At 51.9% G+C, this 19,799-nt stretch overlaps 1 protein-coding gene and 1 long non-coding RNA gene across 3 annotated transcripts in view; one reads left to right on the forward strand and one right to left on the reverse strand.

Moving 5' to 3' along the window:
• The first annotated feature begins 39 nt into the window (after positions 1 to 39).
• Positions 40 to 1,246, forward strand: LOC123333864. Its single transcript, XR_006551497.2, has 2 exons — positions 40 to 376; positions 692 to 1,246. It is a non-coding gene; the product is annotated as an uncharacterized LOC123333864 (long non-coding RNA).
• A 2,998-nt stretch (positions 1,247 to 4,244) lies between these two features.
• GNB1 (G protein subunit beta 1) overlaps positions 4,245 to 19,799 on the reverse strand; it is a 78,716-nt gene continuing 63,161 nt past the window's right edge. For both annotated transcript variants that reach the window (XM_025285760.3, XM_025285759.3), the window contains 7 exons: positions 16,964 to 17,027; positions 15,731 to 15,893; positions 9,383 to 9,449; positions 7,829 to 8,030; positions 6,899 to 7,115; positions 6,112 to 6,227; positions 4,245 to 5,892 (listed from right to left, as the gene is read on the reverse strand). In XM_025285760.3, the coding sequence (XP_025141545.1) occupies positions 6,121 to 6,227; positions 6,899 to 7,115; positions 7,829 to 8,030; positions 9,383 to 9,449; positions 15,731 to 15,893; positions 16,964 to 17,027 (820 nt within the window). In that variant the 3' untranslated portion in view covers positions 4,245 to 5,892; positions 6,112 to 6,120. The remainder of the gene's footprint in view (positions 5,893 to 6,111; positions 6,228 to 6,898; positions 7,116 to 7,828; positions 8,031 to 9,382; positions 9,450 to 15,730; positions 15,894 to 16,963; positions 17,028 to 19,799) is intronic.

Genomic DNA, 19,799 nt, shown 5'->3' on the forward strand with positions numbered 1-19,799 from the left:
GCCCCGCGCAGGCGCACCCGGCGCCCTACGCATGCGCCGCACTCTCGTCCCGCCCCTCGCACATGGGGAGGCGGCTCTGACGCTGGACCCGGACAGGGGGCGGGACCGAGGCCTAGGTTGGGGGCACTGTGCACCGAGTGCGCGCGGGCTTGGGGTTGCCGTCTGGGGAGGAGCGGGGGCCTCAGGGCTACGCTAGGTGCCCACTCACCTCGCTGTGTCCTAAGCACGTTCGCCATCCCGGGCCCTGCGTCCCTCCCGCATCCCTCCCGGTGGGCTGACTGCGGCCCAGCGAGTGGTGACGCTACCTGCCCCGGACTCCTTAACCACTGCTTAGAAGGAAAGTACTTTGGAATAGAACTGCGCCCCTTGCAGCCCGGTGGGTCCTTGCACACCCCCTGGACCTGAGGGACTCTAGGCAAGGTCTCAAGCGGGGCCCCTCAAGGGTGACCTGCCAACACTGCTTCCTCACTGGAGGACCTAGAGAGGAGGGAGGAAGGGGCCAAGAGGGAACTGCTCTCCTGCACCTCCAAGTCTAGGCATGGTGGGTTACCCAAGTCTTGGTGAATTGACAGGTTACCCACCACCAGGGCAGTTAGTCAAGTGTCCCAGTGGTGTGCCGAGCTCCTGGATGCGATGATGCAGGGCCTCTGTAAATGAGCCTGGGTGAGCCACCTTTTTCCTCTCCCCCTAGGCCTCCTGGACAGAGCATCTGGCCCAGGCCTTGTGCAGACAACGAGGTCCTTTGCAGCAGCCTGGCCTCTAAATTTATGCATCTGCATACCTGCTGCTGACATCTTCTCTGGCTGGGAACTCCTGGCCCTGTATTTAGAGACCTCGAACACACCTGGGCACAGCAAAGGACACCTCTTACATGACCACGGGACCATGGCATCATCAAGGGTGAATGACAAGCGGGGCAAGAATGGCGGGAATTTGGGGGGATTTCTCAAGCTCCTTACTTCCCCATATCTGGTTATTTTGAAAACCCAACCACTTCCTCAGAGTGACCCCCCCCCCCCCAGCCACACCCACAGAAAAGAAAAGCCTTTTGAGTTGCATTTTTTGGATATTATTAGCACAATAATATGAATGCTTGGCTAGGCCCCCCAAGAACATTCTAGAGCAGGCAGAGTGTGCAGAGAAGGCAGCTCTGGCCAGGTAACAAGCCAAGGTCACCCAGCAGGCACCCTTCCTAAAGGGAACTTGTGTGGTGTGTGTTTGTGACCATGGAAGTCCTTCCACCCAGGACCTCAGGCAGACCTCGGGCAGGAGCGCTTCCGCATTTCAGAGATGAGAAGATGGGGCTGTGGCTTTCCTCAGCTGAACCTGTTGTGCAATTTCTCCCAGCAGGCCCTGAGCCTTCCCCGGGGCCTCAGAGCCTCCGGCTTACACCCTGCGGTCCAGAAGGACAGTGCAGGGAGGGGTGCTTTAGGCCTCTGGAAGGTTCCTGGAGGAGATCTTGCTTGGGCTGAGAGCAGAGCTGAGCTGGAATGAGCTGGGCCAGGGGGCAGAGGGAAGGGTCAGCAGTAGGAATCCAGGCAGGTGTAGGGATGGGGGTGGACGCCAGTCAGGCCCACGTGGGCTGGGCAGGGACGCTGGTGTGCCTCAGAGGGTCTGAGGGTTCAGGAAAGGCCATGGGCATGACCTTTTGCAGTGCCACACTGCTGGACTCTTAATGTTTGTGTTCTTTTTTGTAAACATGGCTCCCCTACCATTTAAGCTTTAGATACCCCAAACCTGGACCCCTCCTCTTCTGAGGGTGGAAAGATGGGGGACAGCAAGAGTGGGGGATAGAAATGGAGGAAGTGGGGCTGTAGAGGGAGCAGACAGGGCTGCCTACCCAGGGCTGAACTCACTCAGGCAGGAAGCACCTTTGGATTTGGGTGCAGGGTCTGGAGACGGCACTTCTGTTTGGGGTCCTGCTCCAAGCTCTTGGGGATGTAGGCCTCAGCTGTGCCTGGCTGCAGGGGACAGGGTGGTGGGAGGCTGCCCAACACCTGAAAGGGGAAGTGGCTGAGAGACATGGAGTCTCCCTGTGGACAGGGGGTGTCCCCCAGTGCTGGCCTCCAGCCAACAGGCCCTGGTTGCTGACCCCTCCTGTCCCACCCTTCCCAGTCCTCCCCTGGGACCAGTGTCTGGAACTGCCCACTTGGAACACAATACTGCAGGAAACCAAACATTCAGGCGCAGGGACGTGCATGTATTTGCATGGGCATGCCCTGCCAAGAGCCCAGAAGAGCACCAGCAGAGGGAACCTGGGCCGAGGGAGCAGACAGCATGGGCCTGCGGTGGGGGTGGGGGGTTCTCTGATAGTGCAGCCCCCGCTCCAGCACCTCATACACGTGGGACTCACCAAGTTCTCACAAGGCCTCACTGAACAGGTGCCATTTGTTGTTGCAGTTTTCTCGCAGGGAATCCCAGGCACAGAGAGGCCAAGTAACTGGCCCCAGGTCACACTGGAAGGATGTGAAAGAGGATTTTCTGCCCCTTCCATTTGGCTGGATTCTAGGAGTGGGGAATGGTGGAGATGTGGGGGAGTTGGACCAAGAGCGGTGGGGCAGGGCAGCCTTTTCCTGCTCTCACACGTCAGGAGGGGCCCTGGGGGTGGGCACAGGGGCTCTGAGGACCTCCCTATGTGCTCCCTGTGGAGGGTCAGGAGTTGTCTGGGTGCTGGTGCTGGGTGGGGTGGACACCACGTGTGCACGTGAGAACCGAGGTAGGGGCCCAGGTGATCCCAGGCTCCCTGCAAGGACTTTGTGTCCAGGAACCAAGGGTCCAGGGCAGAGTATGGACATCACACCTGATAGAGGAATGCCCACCAGAGCCAGCGGCTACTTTGGACGCTAGGGATGGAGGCTGTGGGATGAGGCTGGAGGAAGAAAGGAGAAGAGCAGGTGCCCTGGAGGGGAGGTGGGACAGGGGGATGTCATGTCCCAGGTGCATCCAGGCCCTGGGAGCCGCGTGCTTGTGCCAAGGGTCTTGGGCTTCCGGCATCAAGTCTGAGGTTCATGCCGGGCAGCACAGTGCCAGTGGTGTCACTTAACACCTCTGGCTGGCTGCCTGCCCTCAGCGTCCCCAACACCCATTTTCAGTGGCCACTTTCCTGAGAAGGCGGGCCAGTGGCCTCAAGGCCGTAGAGGACTCAGTCTCAGCATCCCTGGCCCGAGCTCAGAGGATTCCTGGGTGAGCTGGCCCTCGCAGAGGCTCCTGTGCCCACCTGCTCCCTCTTCAGGTGGCCAGCAGCAGGTGTGCCCTGTGCCAGGATAAAGGCTTCCTGACCCCAGGAGACCCTCCCTCCCCCACCTCAGGCTGCCAGCCCAGGGAGCACCTTAGATGCTCTCTGGCATTCTGTGAGGCAGTTGGCAGTTAAAACATTCAAGTAACAGATTTATTCCACAGAGAAGTGGGGGCGGAGGTTGAAACCAGGTGAACCCACTGTTCAGGCTGTCAGTCACCCAGAAACTGCACCCATGGTCCTTGCAGAAGCAACCCCTGAGAAGGTGCCAGTCCCAGCCACCGCTCCCCAGGGGCAAAGCTGAGGGGGGAGGCAGTGTGGACCTGGTGCCTGTGTCTTCCTGATCCTCAGAAATGGGAGATTCAGGCGGGAATGCTTCCCACTGAGAGCAGTCTTCGCTTAGTCATGAACCTGACCCAGGGGAATACTGAGGCAGCCTTCATAACCTTATGGAACACCGAGGGCTGAAGGAAAACTGTGTCCTGCAGTAGAAGCAGGACTCGATCCTGTGGCGGGGGTGGGGGTGGAGTGAGGGGCTCTCCTCACTGAAGTGCACTGTTTCTCATGTGAGGGGGGCTGATGCTCATTCTTTCTTGTAAGATGCAGTTCTTTTCATTCAAAGATGAAGACGGTCTGATCTGAAGAGAAGTATTGTCTATGGAGTAAGGTCCTTCGTATCTTGGGGAGGGAAGGGGAGGGCGTGGCTCAGGCTCATAAGAGCAAAGGACAGATTGCTGCCCAGGGATGAAGGGCCAGGGCTGGCAGGACGCCACTACTCTGCAGGCCCATCTGAGGACCAGCCACACCTTTCATGGTAAACTCTGGGAGTTGGTGATGGACAGGGAGGCCTGGTGTGCTGCGGTTCATGGGGTCGCAAAGAGTTGGACACCACTAAGCGACTGAACTGTGATGGGGACAAGGGACATGGACAGAAGAGAGGGCAGCAGGGGAGGCAGCTGCCTCCAGACACCGAAACAGCCCCACAAATGAGCAGTCACGCCAAGATCCCTCATGTCAAACTGCTTTATTACATCTTAAATAACAGTACAGTTGAATATAGGATCTATCTTGCATCCAGCTTCCTTGCAGTACATTGACTTTAAAATTAAATACAAAAGGTGAGGGACAGGGTGCAGAGAGCTCTACAGAGGTGCCGACGGGGGCGGGGGCTCATCCCACTCTCTGCGGGTCCAGGGCACAGGGCGCACAGGATGGTGCAAACACAGGTGGAGAAGCCACTGCTGCCGCTACGGGGGCGCTGGTGCGGGGAGGAGGCCCGCGTTGTCCCAGCACCGCTGCCCAACACTGGACGCGCACGGAACCAGGGACATCTGCGTGTTAGAAAAGTGGTCTGCCTCAGCACAAAGGCTGGTTCCCGGGAGAGGCGGGCCGTGAGGAATCCATAAGGGAGGCCAGGGACTCCGTTCCCTGTACACCCCCCACCCCATCCAACAACGATTTTGGAACAGGACTTGTTTTTTAAAGAAAGAAAACAGTGACATCTCGCCAGGCGAGCGTGTAGAGCCGCTAACTGCACGGCCTCCAATGCGATGCGTGTGCACAGAGGGGCGACGCGAAGTGGACAGAGCGCGACGTCACAACTTCAAAGAGGTTATTTCTTAAAAGAAAAAGAACATCTAAGGACTGAGTCCTATATGCACTGTGAGCATTTCTACAGCATGCGGTTCTAAGAGCAAACCCACCCCATATGGCAAACGATCAGGTTTTTTAAAATTTAACTTAGAAAGTTTGAGATCATTATTTTCAAAACATTGATTTGTACATTGTTTCATACACAAATAACTGACTGACTCTCCACGCACAGGACGGCACCGCTCTTGAGGACGGAGGCTCGTGATGGCCGGGTGGGGCACAGGGTAGTGTCGCGCTGTTGTGTCAGCCTCCCTCCAACTTCACAAGGAGACCGGGTGGGACTAAAAACCAAACTGAGGGGAGAGGGTGGGTCGGGGGAAAGGCGCCTGATGTGGCCACTGTTCGTCCGCGTGCTCAGTTCCTTGACTTCTCAGCATCATCCTTCTACACCATGCGCACGACGGTCATGTGACACGAGACGGAAGTAAAAAAACCAGGGACTAAATTTACATCATTAACAATCTCAGAAAGGCCATACCAGACCCTCCTTCTCTGTTTAACTACGAGCAGAAAGAAATATATTTTAAGAAAGAAATATGAATCATGTCTGCAAAATCCTGTTACAAACACAATCTAGAATTCAGAGTCAATTACAAGATGAAGTCCTCAACTTGTTTTGCATGAACATCACCAAACAGGATTATTGATCAAGATTTCAAATAAACTAGTAAAAAGGTGTGTCTGTCTTACAATTACACTCAAGTTTACCTTCTTGTTAACATTTTTATTATAGTATTTCCTTTTAAATTCATTCAAAACAAACAAAAAAAGAAAACAAAGACAATGGTCCCGGAAGGAATGCACGATTCGTTTTAGTTACAGCACAGAGATTCTTCTCTCAGTGGGAATTGTGCTCTTGGTTTCAGCAATAAGTGAGGGGAAGGTCTTGCCCTTTTGAAGTTCTGAGGGGTGCAGGGCGTCCGCGTTAGTAGGGGTAGATGGGAAATGCTATCTGCAACGCTCCAAGGCTGGAATGGTCTTCCAGTCACTGTGGCGTCCACCTGCTGTTTTAAACAGAATTGAGAGACCATGAAGAGTGGCATGGCAGCTGCACCCGCTCAGGATGGGGGCACAGCAAGTACTCAGGCTAACCACAGACCTCACCTGCCTGCAAGCCCAGAGCAGCCACATCCAAATGACTCCAGGAGCCCCAACCCACAGCTCCCCCCATGTTGTGAGGAACGTGGAGCTGCAAGCAGGGAAGGGTGTGGACTGCCTCTTACCTGTCAGGGTTAGTTCCAGATTTTGAGGAAGCTGTCCCAGGACCCCGTCGCCACGGCCATCCCGTCATCAGTTACTCCCAGGCAGCTCACGCGGTTGTCATGCCCGGCCAAGACCCCTGGGGGCAGAGGACAGTGTGGTCAGCCCGGGGTCCAGCCACTTGCTGAAGTGGACCCAGAAACCCCCACATCCAGTCCCTGCCAGGCCTTGGTGGTGAGGAAAGGATCCCAACACAAAGAGCACAGCACAGAGGGTGGGCCTTCAGGACAGGCACAGCGACCCCCTCCCCCCAGACAGGGCACCCTGTGACACTCAGTGGTCAGTGCTTGGACAATCATCAGCCACATCTTTCCAGAGGAATCTGAGGCTGTATCTCAGAGCACCCCATGATCTCAGGACAGAGGCTTCAGACCTGGGGGCACTCAGGGGAGCAGGAGAAGAAGAGGGGCCCCCAGAGGAGGCCACAGGCCAACAGCCATGCTCCCTCTCCAGCACTGAGACAGCAAGTTCTCATCTGCACAACCTCCTTCAGTACACTTGACAACCACATACTTCACTTTGCGCTCCAACCTGTGCTTCCAGGGGTCCCTGCTGAACCTGTGCTCCAGCTCTACAATGGGAGGGTGTTACGAGGACGCGGCTGGCCTGGCCCTGCCTGCGTGAGCCACATGGCACCACCAAGAGCTTCTGGTGCCGGGGTCTGGCTCCTGTCCCTCTGCCAGCCCACATGTCGCAGCTGACGTGTGCCCCATCCCTCTGCAGACCCAGCGAGGCCCGGCAGCTGCCTACCTGCCCTGTCGGCCTTGAGGGCATCCCAGACGTTGCAGTTGAAGTCGTCGTACCCTGCGAGAAGGAGGCGCCCGCTCTTGGAGAAGGAGACGGAGGTGATCCCGCAGATGATGTTGTCATGGGAGTAGGTCATGAGCTCCTGGTCTGCACGGAGGTCGAACAGCCGGCAGGTGGCGTCGTCTGAGCCAGTGGCAAATGCGTTGCCGTTCGGGAAGAACTGTAAAGAGCAAGCAAGCCGAGACAGTTTGCAAATGGACAGAAAGAAACACTGGAAACACAGACTGCCCCACGCAGGGTACTGTGGGCACAGGAGTTGGAGACCAGCTAGGACCAGGCTCTGGCCAGAACAGCAGACGCTGTGCAGGGACCAGGAGGGACCAGACCTGGGCAAAGAGTTGGGTTCCCGTCACCATCATGATCCCAAGGAACAGCAAGAGTGTGGCTGTCGCCCACGGCTGGGTGCCCACAGGTGCTGGAGTCAGGCCACCTGACCACGTGAAGGACGGCTCAGCAAGCAGACACTTTCTCCCCCTCCCCACCTCCAGCTCCTCAGATGGCCAGGCCCTCCTGTCAGGGCAACGTGGACGAGGGCAGGCTCCCTCCACTGCTGTGCCCTCAGAGCCCCACAGAGGCTGGCCTGACAGGGTCAGTTACGGGACTATTTACCCCCGACAGGAGGAAGCCTCACGGTCAGTCACTGGTTGGTCACCCTGGGAGTGGGACATATGCGGGCCTCACTGGGACAGAGTGCATCACAGCCAAGTCTCCCACAGGGAGTTTTTGTCCATTCGACTGTATTTGCATAGAGAAGACTGAACACCTAACCCTGAAAACATTTTCCAACTGGCTGACACAGCTGCAGCTCCTGAGGACTCCAACCTGCTGACGGCCAGCCAGGGGCCCTGACCCACACCTGTGACCTCAACTCACACAGATGGCATTGATATCGGACTCATGGCCGGTGAAGGTTTGCCGGCACATCCCTTCTCGCACGTCCCAGAGTTTGGCTGAAGCGTCACAAGCACCAGAGACAAACAGTCTGGTGTCCGGAGCGAGTGAAAGGCTCATGACATCTCCGGTGTGTCCAGTGAATGTGGTCGTCTGCTGGCCAGTCTCGATGTCCCACAGGGCACTGGAACAGAGCAACGACAGGGGTCACCCCCTTGCTTGGAAGACCAGACACGCAACAAACTCCCTCAACCCCCAGGCCTGCAGCCAACATCCACGCTTCATGTAAGACAGATTCGCATTCCTGTAGTGACTTTGCTCAAATGGGTTGTTACGGAGCCAAGCACACACACAACATGGGTGAGTCTGCCTGGGGCTTCTCTGATTCTCACACCAGCTCACACATCAGCAGAAGAGGGAGCCGAGTCCCTGTCCAGGGGGTACACTTGTGGGCTGGGCCGCACACCTGAGCCCTGCAGGGGCTCATAAGGGACAGCAGAAGGCCTCCAGTTGGTGCCCCTGCTGGACAGCTCCATGCCCACCGGAGCCCAGAGGCTGGGTCACTCCATGGGGAGAGCACTCCATGGGGCAGAGCCAAGCTTGGGGCCCGTGGCTATCAGCTCGAGAGGCTACTCTAGGCCAGAGAAAAGTGAGACACAGCAGTGTGGCAAGGATGCATGCGCTGTTTCTGTGCTTCCCTGACAGAAGCAAGGCCATCAGATGCTCCTTGTTCCCTGTCAGCCTCACAGAAAACCAGCTCAACCCAGCCCCCACATCCAAGCATGGGGACCCCTCTCTAGGGCCTGAGGGACAAGCAGGAAGGAAGACAGACAACCCCTCCACCCCAAGTCCAAAAAACATCCCTCCCAAGTGAAGAAGCTTCCACAAATACCTTCTAATCAGAGGCTCTTCCCAAACTGGCAGTCAAGACAGACTGCAGATCTTCGGTGAGCACACACACGAAGGACACCTTACCGAGCAGGGCTGGCCAGGGCCCCTGCCCTCCCGTGTGGCCTGCTGGCTCTCAGCCCCCGCATCTTGCCTCAAAGAACCAGAAAAACCCACAGGGACAGTGGGAGCCTGAAATGACTCAACTTCTCGATGATTTTAAAGGATGTGTGTTGGTGCCACAAGTGAACACTTCACAGAGTTTCAGTGTCTTCCATCAATAAGGTGGTGGAAACGCCTGTGACACCTGCTACTTTGAAGCTGTGCTCAGAGCCCAGAGGGAGGCAGCGCTCACCTGAGGGGGCTGAAGCACACCCAAGGCTATTAAGTGTGGCCCAGGAAGGTGAACTGTGAGGAAGAGACAAGCGGGTGTTCCACGCAGAGCTCTCGTTTCAAAATCAGTTCTTAGCTGTTCAAAACTGAAATTTCACATCTACACAGATCACCATGAACTGGCCCACCTCTCTGCACCATGTCTGAAGCCCCGGGGCCGTGTCCAGTTACAGTGGCCTAGCTGAGGGCTTCCCTGTGGCTCAGCTGCGCGGCGGGGAGAACAGTGTGAGACAGGTTCAGCGCGCTAGGACTCACCAGGTGGTGTCTCCAGAGCTGGTAACGATCTGATTGTCATCCAGAAAACGGCAGCAGGACAGGTAACCTGGAAAACAGACCCAACAATGGCCCCAGCTGTGAGCTCCTGACTCTACATCTTGTAAATGGAGTGACCACAGTGGGAAGGCCCACGCAAGGTGAGGCAAATGCCATGTCCACTACCTCTGGCCCTGCCCTGTGTGCTGGAAAGAGGAACAAAGCCACACTGCAGGCACTGCGGGCAACAGCAGAGCCACAGGACTGGGCACCAGGAGGAAGGAGGCGCCCTGAGCACACACGCGTCCTCCCCGCCCCTGACGTGGCAGGTGGAGCCAGGACGGAGGGTCTGCAGGGGCAAGAGACTGGGGTGCAGGGCCAGAGGCAGACCTGCTTCTGTGGGACAAGTGCGGGCTCAGCATGGAAACCGCTGTGTGTCACTCAGTTCCGCGACCCCAACAGCATGAGAGGCGAGGCAGAGCCTTGAGCCAAGGCCAGGTCCCAGCCTGCATCCCCTTTTGGAATAAGGAAGGGCAAACACGAAGAAGATCCATTCTGTAGGGCCTACATTTGATTTCTCCTGAATAAGCCCTGTTCACTACCATCTCTGTTGTCTTAGCACAAGTGACTCTGAGGACTGCACATACGGAGTGAGCACCCCACCAGGGAGGCCCAGAGACAGTGGCAGGGCAGCCCCTGACCCCAGCCAGCTCTTCCCAGGCCACACAGAGCCACGTGTGATGCTGTGTCACTCAGTAAAACCAAAGACAAAATACACACCAAGAGAGGAGAAGCCTGCTGACAGCTGCTGACATGGAAAGCATAAGGTTGTTGAGAAAACAAAGCCTTTACCTAACATATTACCTCACTGTCTCCCATAGAAGAAATAGAGACGACAATTTCAGAATATCAGTTCTGTGCCTAGACAAGGACACGTGGTCAAGTGCTCCCTAGAGTCTACATCATGTCCACAGGACACCGGGGACCACATGGGTGCCCTCAGCCTCCCCCAGGGGCTCCTCCCAAGGTCCCTGAGCTCCTCTCCAAGAACAGCACTCACTTCCTGGCACACTGCCACCCTCATACAAGCCTTCCAGGATCCAGTCCTGGAGCCTCCAGCACTACCCTGTCCGACTGGCGAGCACAGCCGACTGGAAACAGCACTGTGGAGACCCCAGCCCCACCAGCACTGCACACAGGGCCAGACACAGGCACTCCTAGGTCAATGACACAAAGAAACACGTCCTCGAAGATGACTTCTGTCCATCTCCTGCAGGTGGTGGTCACACGGAGCCCATGAGGTTCCTGCCCCGAGAACCAGCAGCTGAATGTTATGGCCATGGACTTCAAGCACCAGCAACGGGCTCTGGCCTCTTCAGGGCCCAGATGGTCAGCACACATCAGCTGGTGGACCTTAGGAACCAGGCAGGCTGTGTGTGCCCTCACTAGACCCCTTGCCTGTGGAGGTGTGTGCGTGTAGGTGCCCTCAGCAGAACCCCTTCCCATCCTGTGTGTGTGTGTGTGTGTGTGTGTGTGTGTGTGCCTGTGTGCCCTTAACAAAATCCCTTCCCCTTGGGTATATATGAGTTTATGTGTACCTGTATGTATGTGCCCTCACCAGAACCCTTGCTCATGGGTGTGTGTGTGTGTGTGCATTTGTGCATTTGTGTGCACCCTAAGTAGAATCCCTTTCCCAAGAGTGTGGGTGTGTGCACGTGTGTGCCTGTGTGCCCTCAGCAGGACCTCTTCCCTGCAGTTTGTGTGTGCACGTGTGTCCCTGTGTGTGTCCTCAGCAGAAAGGTGGCTGGCCCAGGCACTGGTGCCTTTCCAGAGCCCCAGAGGGTCAGGGAAACAGACAAACATGGCACCGAGTGGGGGTGTGCAGGGCCTCTCTGAGACCCGAGTGGCAGCAGGACAGCCTGATGCAGGGACGAGCAGGCCACGGTCCAGAGGGAGGAGGCCTGGGATGAAGCAGGACGGGCCCTCTCTCCTCCTACAGCCCAGCCTGCTGGCTCCTGTCACAGAAAAAGGAACCAAAAGGCCGGGGGGCCCCGGACAGCAAGGACAGCCAGCCCACAAACATGAAGCGCTAACCACCGCCGGAGGGCAGGCCATCACGGCCCCAAGCAAGTTCGGGCTAAACTCCTGACCAGGTGATCCCAGGAAGACACTCGTCTGCACTGGGATGGGAGGCTCAGGAAAGAAGAAGGCACTTTCAGGGCATTACTGATTTCTCAAACACATGATCTACTAATGCCTTTTTGCCAAAACAGCACTCAAAAGGTTATTCTGTATGTAATGTAGTCTCAGCAACAACAAACACTCCGTCTCAAGGCTGGATGCTCAGTCCCTGAGTCATTTCCAGAGGGCACCTTGCACTCCGCAGGACAGACAACTTAGAAGGAAGGTGAGACATGTGAGGACAGAGCGCCATCTGACAGGTGCTCCCTCAGCCCCGCAAGCGCTCCCACAGCCTGGGAGGCCAACTCGAGAGAAGGAATCTCAGCTTGCTCCAGGTGGGCCCCGTATCTTATGGAAACAACAGCAACATGAAACTGCTCACAGGAGCCACCTTCTTGAGGCTGTACAAGTTTGATGCCTGCCCCGACTCTGCAGACACCACCAAGCATGAGGGCCTGCTGAGACGAGCACCCAGATGGGTTTTATTGCAACTGAGCTCTAAGATCCTTCAAGAAAATGTCCCAACCCTGGCTTAATGCTCAGGCCTGAGACGCCCGAATGAGGGGTACCAATGCCCTCAGATGAAGTTAGGAAGGACAGAGACGAGACAGACCACACAGGCTCCAATCTACTGAGTCCACTGACCTTTCACACACTCGCCCGACTAAAGGGAGGCTACATGAAGCTCATCGAACGTTAACCTTTATTGATCTGAAGCATCATGTCTGAAAAGTCACAAATACCCTTAAGATGTCGAATGTTTAAAACACACCACTCAGCTCTCAAGAAGTAAGAGTTCACAATGCATGAAGGAAACACAATTTCTAACGCATTCTAATACTAGTTTTTTTTTTTTTTCAGCAAAGTGCTAAAAAATTTAAAAGATTTAATTAAAAATGGAAGTCCATACACTGAACTGGATAATAAGAGATTGATAAACAGTAAGAACGTTTTTTAAGTGTTGCGAGTTCACTGACACTGTAAGCAAAGTGGCTTATGAAGGGTGCTCACTGGACAGAAGCCCCGTTCACAAGGATGGGGCAGGCAGGCTAGGCTGGGTTCCACCCCCAGGAGTAACCTTCCCACAACAACTATGAGCTCTGGACAAATATAAAACAAACTCCTACAAACACTGGAAGCAGCAGACGACAAACTGCAGGGAAGCCTGCACTTGGAGGCACTGGGGGACCTTGCTTTTCAGGTGCTGTGCCTGCAGGCAGGTCCCCTCCTGTTACAGCCACAACCACGCAGCCACACCTCAGACAGCACATCTGTGGCCCAACTTTCTTGAGCAGCCAGTAAAGGGTTCTGGGCAACCACAGCCAGAAAGTGAAAGAAGAAAACCTAGAAAGGAGAAAGCCATACAAGGCCCTAAAAAATCACACACTGACTCCCCCACATCTGTCCAAAGCACACATAGGCAAGGCAGCTGAGCCCACACAGCATGGCTGCTCCCCACAGGACCACACGGCAGGATTCCAGGAGGGGAGTCTGCACAATACAATAGCCGCAAAAGCCCAGGATACAAGTCAAATCACTAGATGCACCGAGAAGCAGGAAAATGTCACCTACATTCGAGAGGAAGGAGCCACCAAGACCAACCTCAAGGGACTGACTGCTGGAACTGGCAGACAAGAATTCTAAAGGCAGCTCTTGGAACTGCTCACAAGGATCCTATGCTCATTATAAATGTAAAAAGACAGGAAATCTCAGCAGAGAAACGAGAACCATTTTTTAAAAAGCAAACAAATTCTAGAATTGAACAAGTAAACATCTGACTTAAATGGCTTGCTGGGTGGTCTTAACACCACCACGGAGGTGACAGAAGTCGCATGCACTAGAGGACGGCTATGGAGAAGCGGGAGGCGTAATCTAAGAGATGATGCGAATGCACAGGAGAGAGCACCAAGCACAGAAAGTGGACCTCTGAAATTTCCCCAATTTAGTGAAAGACAGAACTTTACAAAGTCAAGGTGTTGAAGCACAATAAACAAAGAAAATCACTCCAAGGCACATCAGTCAAACTGCTGAAAAATAAAGAAAAATCTTTAAAATGCTAAAAGAAAATAATACCAACCCAAAATTAAATATATCAGCAAAAATATTCTTCAGGACTGAAGGATAGTCAGTATTTTCAGGTGAGGACAGACAGAATTCCTTGCTGAGATACAAACTGACTGTAAGAAGTGCTAAAGCAAGCCCCTCAGGCTGAAGGGCAACCAGGAGAAAGCGCATGTCTACAGGAAGGAATGAGCACCAGAAATGGTACAGACTTGAGTAAATGTAAAAGATTATTCAATTTTCTTCAAATAGCTAAGCATGTTTAAAGGAAAAAGTGTAACAATATACTGGGGGCTTATAACACACAAGGATGCAAGACCTAAAAAAAGAAAAGTTTGTAAAGGGTGAGGAAGGGCAGGAAATGGACATTTATGGCTACAAGACTCTTGCCTTTCACATAAATGGACACAACAAAATTGGCCGCACCTTAAGAATTGTTAATGTACGCTGTAATCCCTACATAACCCCTAAAATATAATTCAAAGAGGTAACCAAGAAGCCAACAGATAAAACTATAAAATAGAATTCTAAACAATCAGGTAACCCAAAAGAGGGCAGGAAAGGAGAGGTCATCATAAACCCCAGTCCATCCGTAAGGCAGGGAGCAGACACGGAGTTCACACTACTAGAGAGGCAGAGACATGGAGAGTAGACAACGGACTGTGTTTATAAACCCAGTTACGCAGACGGCAGAAATACACCATGCAAACAGTCAGCCTAAGAAGGCTGGAATGGTTGTAAGAACATCAGATAAAGCCTACTTGCCAGCAGAGGTTCTGAGAGAGGGAAGAGGGTCAGTTCTTAGGAAGAAATGACAGTCAGGAACATAACTGCTTCCACTAACATAAGTCAGAATACAAGAAGCAGAAATGCCCAGAATGAAGGGAGAGAGAGAGAAATCAACCCCACCTCAGCAACTTACAAAACTAAAGACACAGAAAATGTGAATAGTGTCAAAGTCCTGCTCTGACAAACACGCTGAGAACTGCCCCACAGCCTGGCCTCCTGAGCACACGCAGCACGTCCTTGTCAGACCACCTGCTCCTCAGGAAGTGAGCCTCCACAAATGTAAAAACTCAACCAATACAGAACATTGTTTCTGAACATAACTGCATTTAATCAGAAACAACAGGTTACCAAAATGGTGTTAAAAATATTTCCACTGAATTACAACCTAGCTAAAGCCACACTTGGAGGGGAGTTTACAGCTTTAAAGGCTCAATTTGAAAAAGAAGGAAGGCCTAAGGTTCCACCTTAATAAGAAGCTAGAGTTAAGAAGGAAGCAACCCCAAAGCCAACAAAAGGCAGGAAATGACACAGAACAGAAATCAGTGCAATACAGGCAGTGTATCTTTAAAAATTTAAGGATATACAATTAACCAGCCAGAATCAATTTAACAGACATAATGCTTGAATGATGTCAAAAGGACACCAGTAACTATGATAATTCTCTGGTTGCATGTGACGTACATGAGCAGAGGGTGTAGTTGTGAATGAGAATACAGCAAGAGAAGTAAAATACTGGGGTGAGACCTTCTTTTCCAGAAATGTTATGTCTTTTGTAATGAATAATAACTGTCACAGGTTAACTGAACTTAAAACAACCCACTATCTAACAGTTCCAGCAGGCTCCGTTCAGGAGACCTGGGCCTACAGGACTGTTCTGCCCTGTGCAGCATGAGTGCTGGTCAGTGATCAGTCAGGGTGCGTGTGTGTGTGCACAAGTGGACACAGGTATGTGTAACATGCGTGTTTAGATTAGGAAACCCTTGTGGAAAAGTGCTCAAGATGGAAGATGGCTCAGAAGCAGAGAAGAGAATGAACTATGTCCTGCTGATATGGAAAGAAGTGGGCCACCAGCTACTACACAGTGACCCAAGTACCCAGGACCCTTGAAAACCAGACACTAGACTGACTTAAACCCAAAGGCTTCCTACTGGTAAAAGTGTATCAAGGCCTGTCTTTGATTTCACTTTCAGAGTATCTCTGGCCATTACTGCAGCCAATCTCATAAAACAACTACTGAGAAAAGGCAGGCGTCCATAGAACAGAACCAATAATGCCTGGCCAAGCACACGTGACTGTGACTTTACTGATGAGAGTGTGTACCTGTGTGTCCAGCCAGCTCACGACTCACACGTACATTCCCTTCACGAGTTTTCAGATTGTAAATGGAGCAGATGTTATCCAGGCCTCCGCAGGCCACGTAGTTCCCAGAAGGGGCATAAGCGCACGTCATGACCCACGAGGAGCGCAGAGGGATGGCATGGACCTGAAGGGCAGAACACACATGATGTGAGCATGCGGCTCAGACACATCGCCTACCGACACTGGGATCCTGCTTCTTGTCTTCAACTGTCACTGCCCCAGAGGTGACACGGCAAGACACTGGCCAAAATTAGTTCGAAAATAATTTTTATGGGTAGCCAAATGAAGGAAAAATTTAATTAGAAATTCAGTGCTGCACAACAATTTAATGTAGAGTTTCTATTTTAATTGCTGCACTGCTTGGCTTTTAGGATTAGTTTCCTGACCAGGGATCAAACCCTGACCTTTGGCAGTGAAAATGTGGAGTCATAACCACTGGCCCACCAGAGAATCCCAAATGCAGATTTATTACAGTCAGGCAGGCACTTCAGGAATACCAGCAAAGCCTCCAAACTGAAATTACATATTAAGACGAAAACATTTCATTGGCCTATCAAAATGACTATAAAATTAATTCACAAACTCAAGTATTTTTAGTGAAGTAATCAAACTAGACATTACTATAATTAATCCTACAACACACCTCCCTGTGTCTGAGATTTAAGTACCGCAATTTTTTTATACACATTTGGTATTCTCCAGCAAAATACAACTGAATTTTCTCTGCTATACACATTTAGACCAACGACAATACTTTTTTCCATTCAGTATGGATTGAACAACCTTGGATTAAATTTTTTAAATAATTTATACTTTAAAGTATAATATCTTTCAGGTTATTTCTTGTGAAAACTAGTCACTAATGGAAAACTATACTTCTGCATTTTTAAATAAAACATGAGATTTCCCATGAGCTAAAATTGGATTCCTGGCTCCTAGAAACATGGAGGAGGCCCTCCCTCCACCTGCTTTGTAGGGAAGACCAACCATGACCTAAGAGTGCAGCCTGGCAGCACAGGCCACACGGGCCAGCTATGTGACCAGGTTTCCATCTGGCCCAAACAACTTTACTCTAAAAGCGACACCCCTGTGCTCCTCCGCCCTCTCCTTTACAAACTGTGCATAAGTGAACCCAGAGTTTAAACACCCGCCTTTGCCCGGGCTGGTCTTCAGGGCATGATCTGCAGTGCCTACCTTGTTTGTGGTGTAGCTGTCCCAGATAATAAGTTTACCATCCTGCGAGGCACTGACTAGAAGCCTGGAGCAAAGAGACAAAAGCAAACTCGTCAGCAACACTGGAGCCTCCCCAAAGACAGCAAATGAAAACTAAATTCTCACGACAACTAACACATACTTCAATGGTACATTCCCTTGAGATAATCCCCAGCCAAGTTCTAATTGTTACACCAACTCTGAAAGCATGAGAAGAAAACACCCGCACAGGTAAGAGTGCAGGCCTGACGGTGCCTGTCTTCAGATGCAGACCCAGCTGCAACCCCTGAGCTATTCAGACAAGACACGCTGGTTGCCTAGAACTGCTCTCTCGGGGTTTCTGGTCGCCATACACCAGATCTGAAGCCCACAGATCTTTCATGAGTCAAACGTGGTAGGAAATATTTAGTATATAATTTTATGCTCCATTCTGACACATAAAAATCATAAAGGACTAATAAGTTTTTAGATACTCAGAATTTATAACCCATTTCTCACCAAAATGGGAATCCAGGTCTCCCAGAACCATGAAGGAACTGCCTTCCCACCTGCCTTGAAAAGAGATGCCAATCTAAAGCACAGCTGTGCCTGGTCCCACAAAAGAGCCTAACGAACATTTTTTGTGCCAAGTTTCTTGCTCCAGTCAGTTGGGCTAAGCACAGACCCTGTGTGTTGAAGAGGTGCTTTGTCTGCATTTGCAGACAGGGACAGGATGTTGCCAAAGGAAAGCATGACCAATAGGCAAAGGAACTGCAAACGTGAGTACTCCAGGAACCAGCCCCTCCTGGACAACCTGGGGACTCTGCCCTACAGGCGACGCTGCTCCAGGACGGGTGAGAAGGTACCCATGGAGAGACCTGTCAGTGGAGTGGACAAGGAGAAGGGTCTGTCATTTCAGTGACTGCATCAAAACACGGTCTCAACCATCTCAGACACAAGTGCATTTGGCTTCTTGACCTGCTCAAACCTGGAGGTACCATCACTTGAGTCACTCTGACAACTGACCTTATGTTCTGATGCACAGACTCCTTCACGTGGAATCTGGCAGGGAATACACACGTGTTCAGCTCTGCATGACAACACTAATTCCAGTGCAAGCTCCAACTCTATTATTTTGGAGATGCAATTTCTTAAAGCAAATCCCTGCCTTGAGGTGCAGTTATAAATACACCAGGCACTTGAAAGACCCTGTGTATCAGATCAAGGGTCACTTGGCGGCTCTATTACTTTCGGCCCCTCTAAGTACAGGTTGGCTGGAACATCAGAGCCAATGTAAAGAAGCTCACCCCCTGGGAAGGTCACCTCTACAAAGGTCTCCTCGTCAGAAAGCTTAATATCTGCTGACGTGCCCAGGGTTGGAACCTTTAAGCAGCCCTGATCCCCCAGAAGGTGAGAGAAGACACACCTCTTAATCCCCAAGAGGACTGCCATGAGGCCCTGGCTCCTTCTGTCTCCCACCTCCTCGGAGCACAGAGGCAGAGCCAGGAGAAGGCCGAAAGCCCCAGTCCAGGTCCCAAGGCCTCCCCTTCCTGCACACTCACGAGCCTGGATGGATTAGCAATGTTTCCCTCTCAACTGTATCACTTTGGCAGATTTCAGAAAAGGGAGAAAAGGTTTAACATTAATTCACATGACTGAAAGAGACTCTCAAACATTATAAAAAGTAGACTTTATATATAAAAATTACAATACATTGATAAACATAATCATATAATATGTACTGACACTAACACACCCACACGCCTCACTGTGGGCATCTCCTATAGCTTTATCTCCCCCTGAAAAATTTCTAAATTTATTCACTTGTTTTTAAAGTATTTGTTTATCTGGCTGTGCCAGGTCTTGGCTGTGGCACGCAGGATCTCCCATCTTCGTTGGGGCATGTGAACTCTTAGCTGTGGCATGTGGGATCTAGTTCCCTGACCAGGAATCAAATACAGGCCCCTGCACTGGGAACGCGGAGTCTTACCTACTGGACCACCAGGCAAGTCCCTCTCCTATAGTTTTAAAATACAACCAGCTAACTACTGCGATAGTCTGAGAATACCCATGAACCACACAAATATAATAAAATAACTGGTATTCCCAAATTATTATTATGACTCATTAACCCTGAGTCAAGAAAAAAGTTGTATAATAAACTTTGATGTCTATGAAGATGCGATAAACAAAACGTACATCCAAAACATTAAAAAAAAAATTCTGATATTAAAGAAGAAAATTTTACTCTCCAAAAAACATGGCTATCTAGGGGGGAAAAGTCTCCAAAGGGCTCTGGATAGCAGGAGTTCTCCTTGGTATCATTTTTTGTTTTCCTGGTTTATGATTATGAAACAGCCCTCGTGTAAGGGCATTATACCAGTAATTGCCATTTGAAGAGCAGCTGTACAACACACGTCCATGTACCCTACACCGTCCAAGAAAGCAAACAGGCCAGGTGGTGCCCAGCAGCCTTCCGGGTACTCTGCCTCACCCTGCTCCTTGGGGACCACGACCCTGAATTGGAGCTGCTGCTTCCTCACATTTGCGCCTTCCACCACCGGATTCCCGAGCACAGTTTGTGTTCGAACCAGAGGGCATGCAGAGCCTTGAGGATGTGGTCAGGACACCTGCATGATCTAGGGGTTCCCTGCCCCCTAAGCCCCTCTCCTCATCGTCACAGCTCTGGCCGCACACTTGCCATAGTTCTTCGAACACAGCTCTCGGTCACCTCTCAGGACACAAGTGACACATCACTGTCCATCCAACTTCCTGTCAAACCAGGACACTGATGTTCCCACAGATCAGGAAAGACCCCAAAGGTAAGACACTGTATGAT

This window comes from Bubalus bubalis, chromosome 5 (genome assembly GCF_019923935.1).
Source record: "Bubalus bubalis isolate 160015118507 breed Murrah chromosome 5, NDDB_SH_1, whole genome shotgun sequence".
NCBI classification, from domain to species: Eukaryota; Metazoa; Chordata; class Mammalia; order Artiodactyla; family Bovidae; genus Bubalus; species Bubalus bubalis.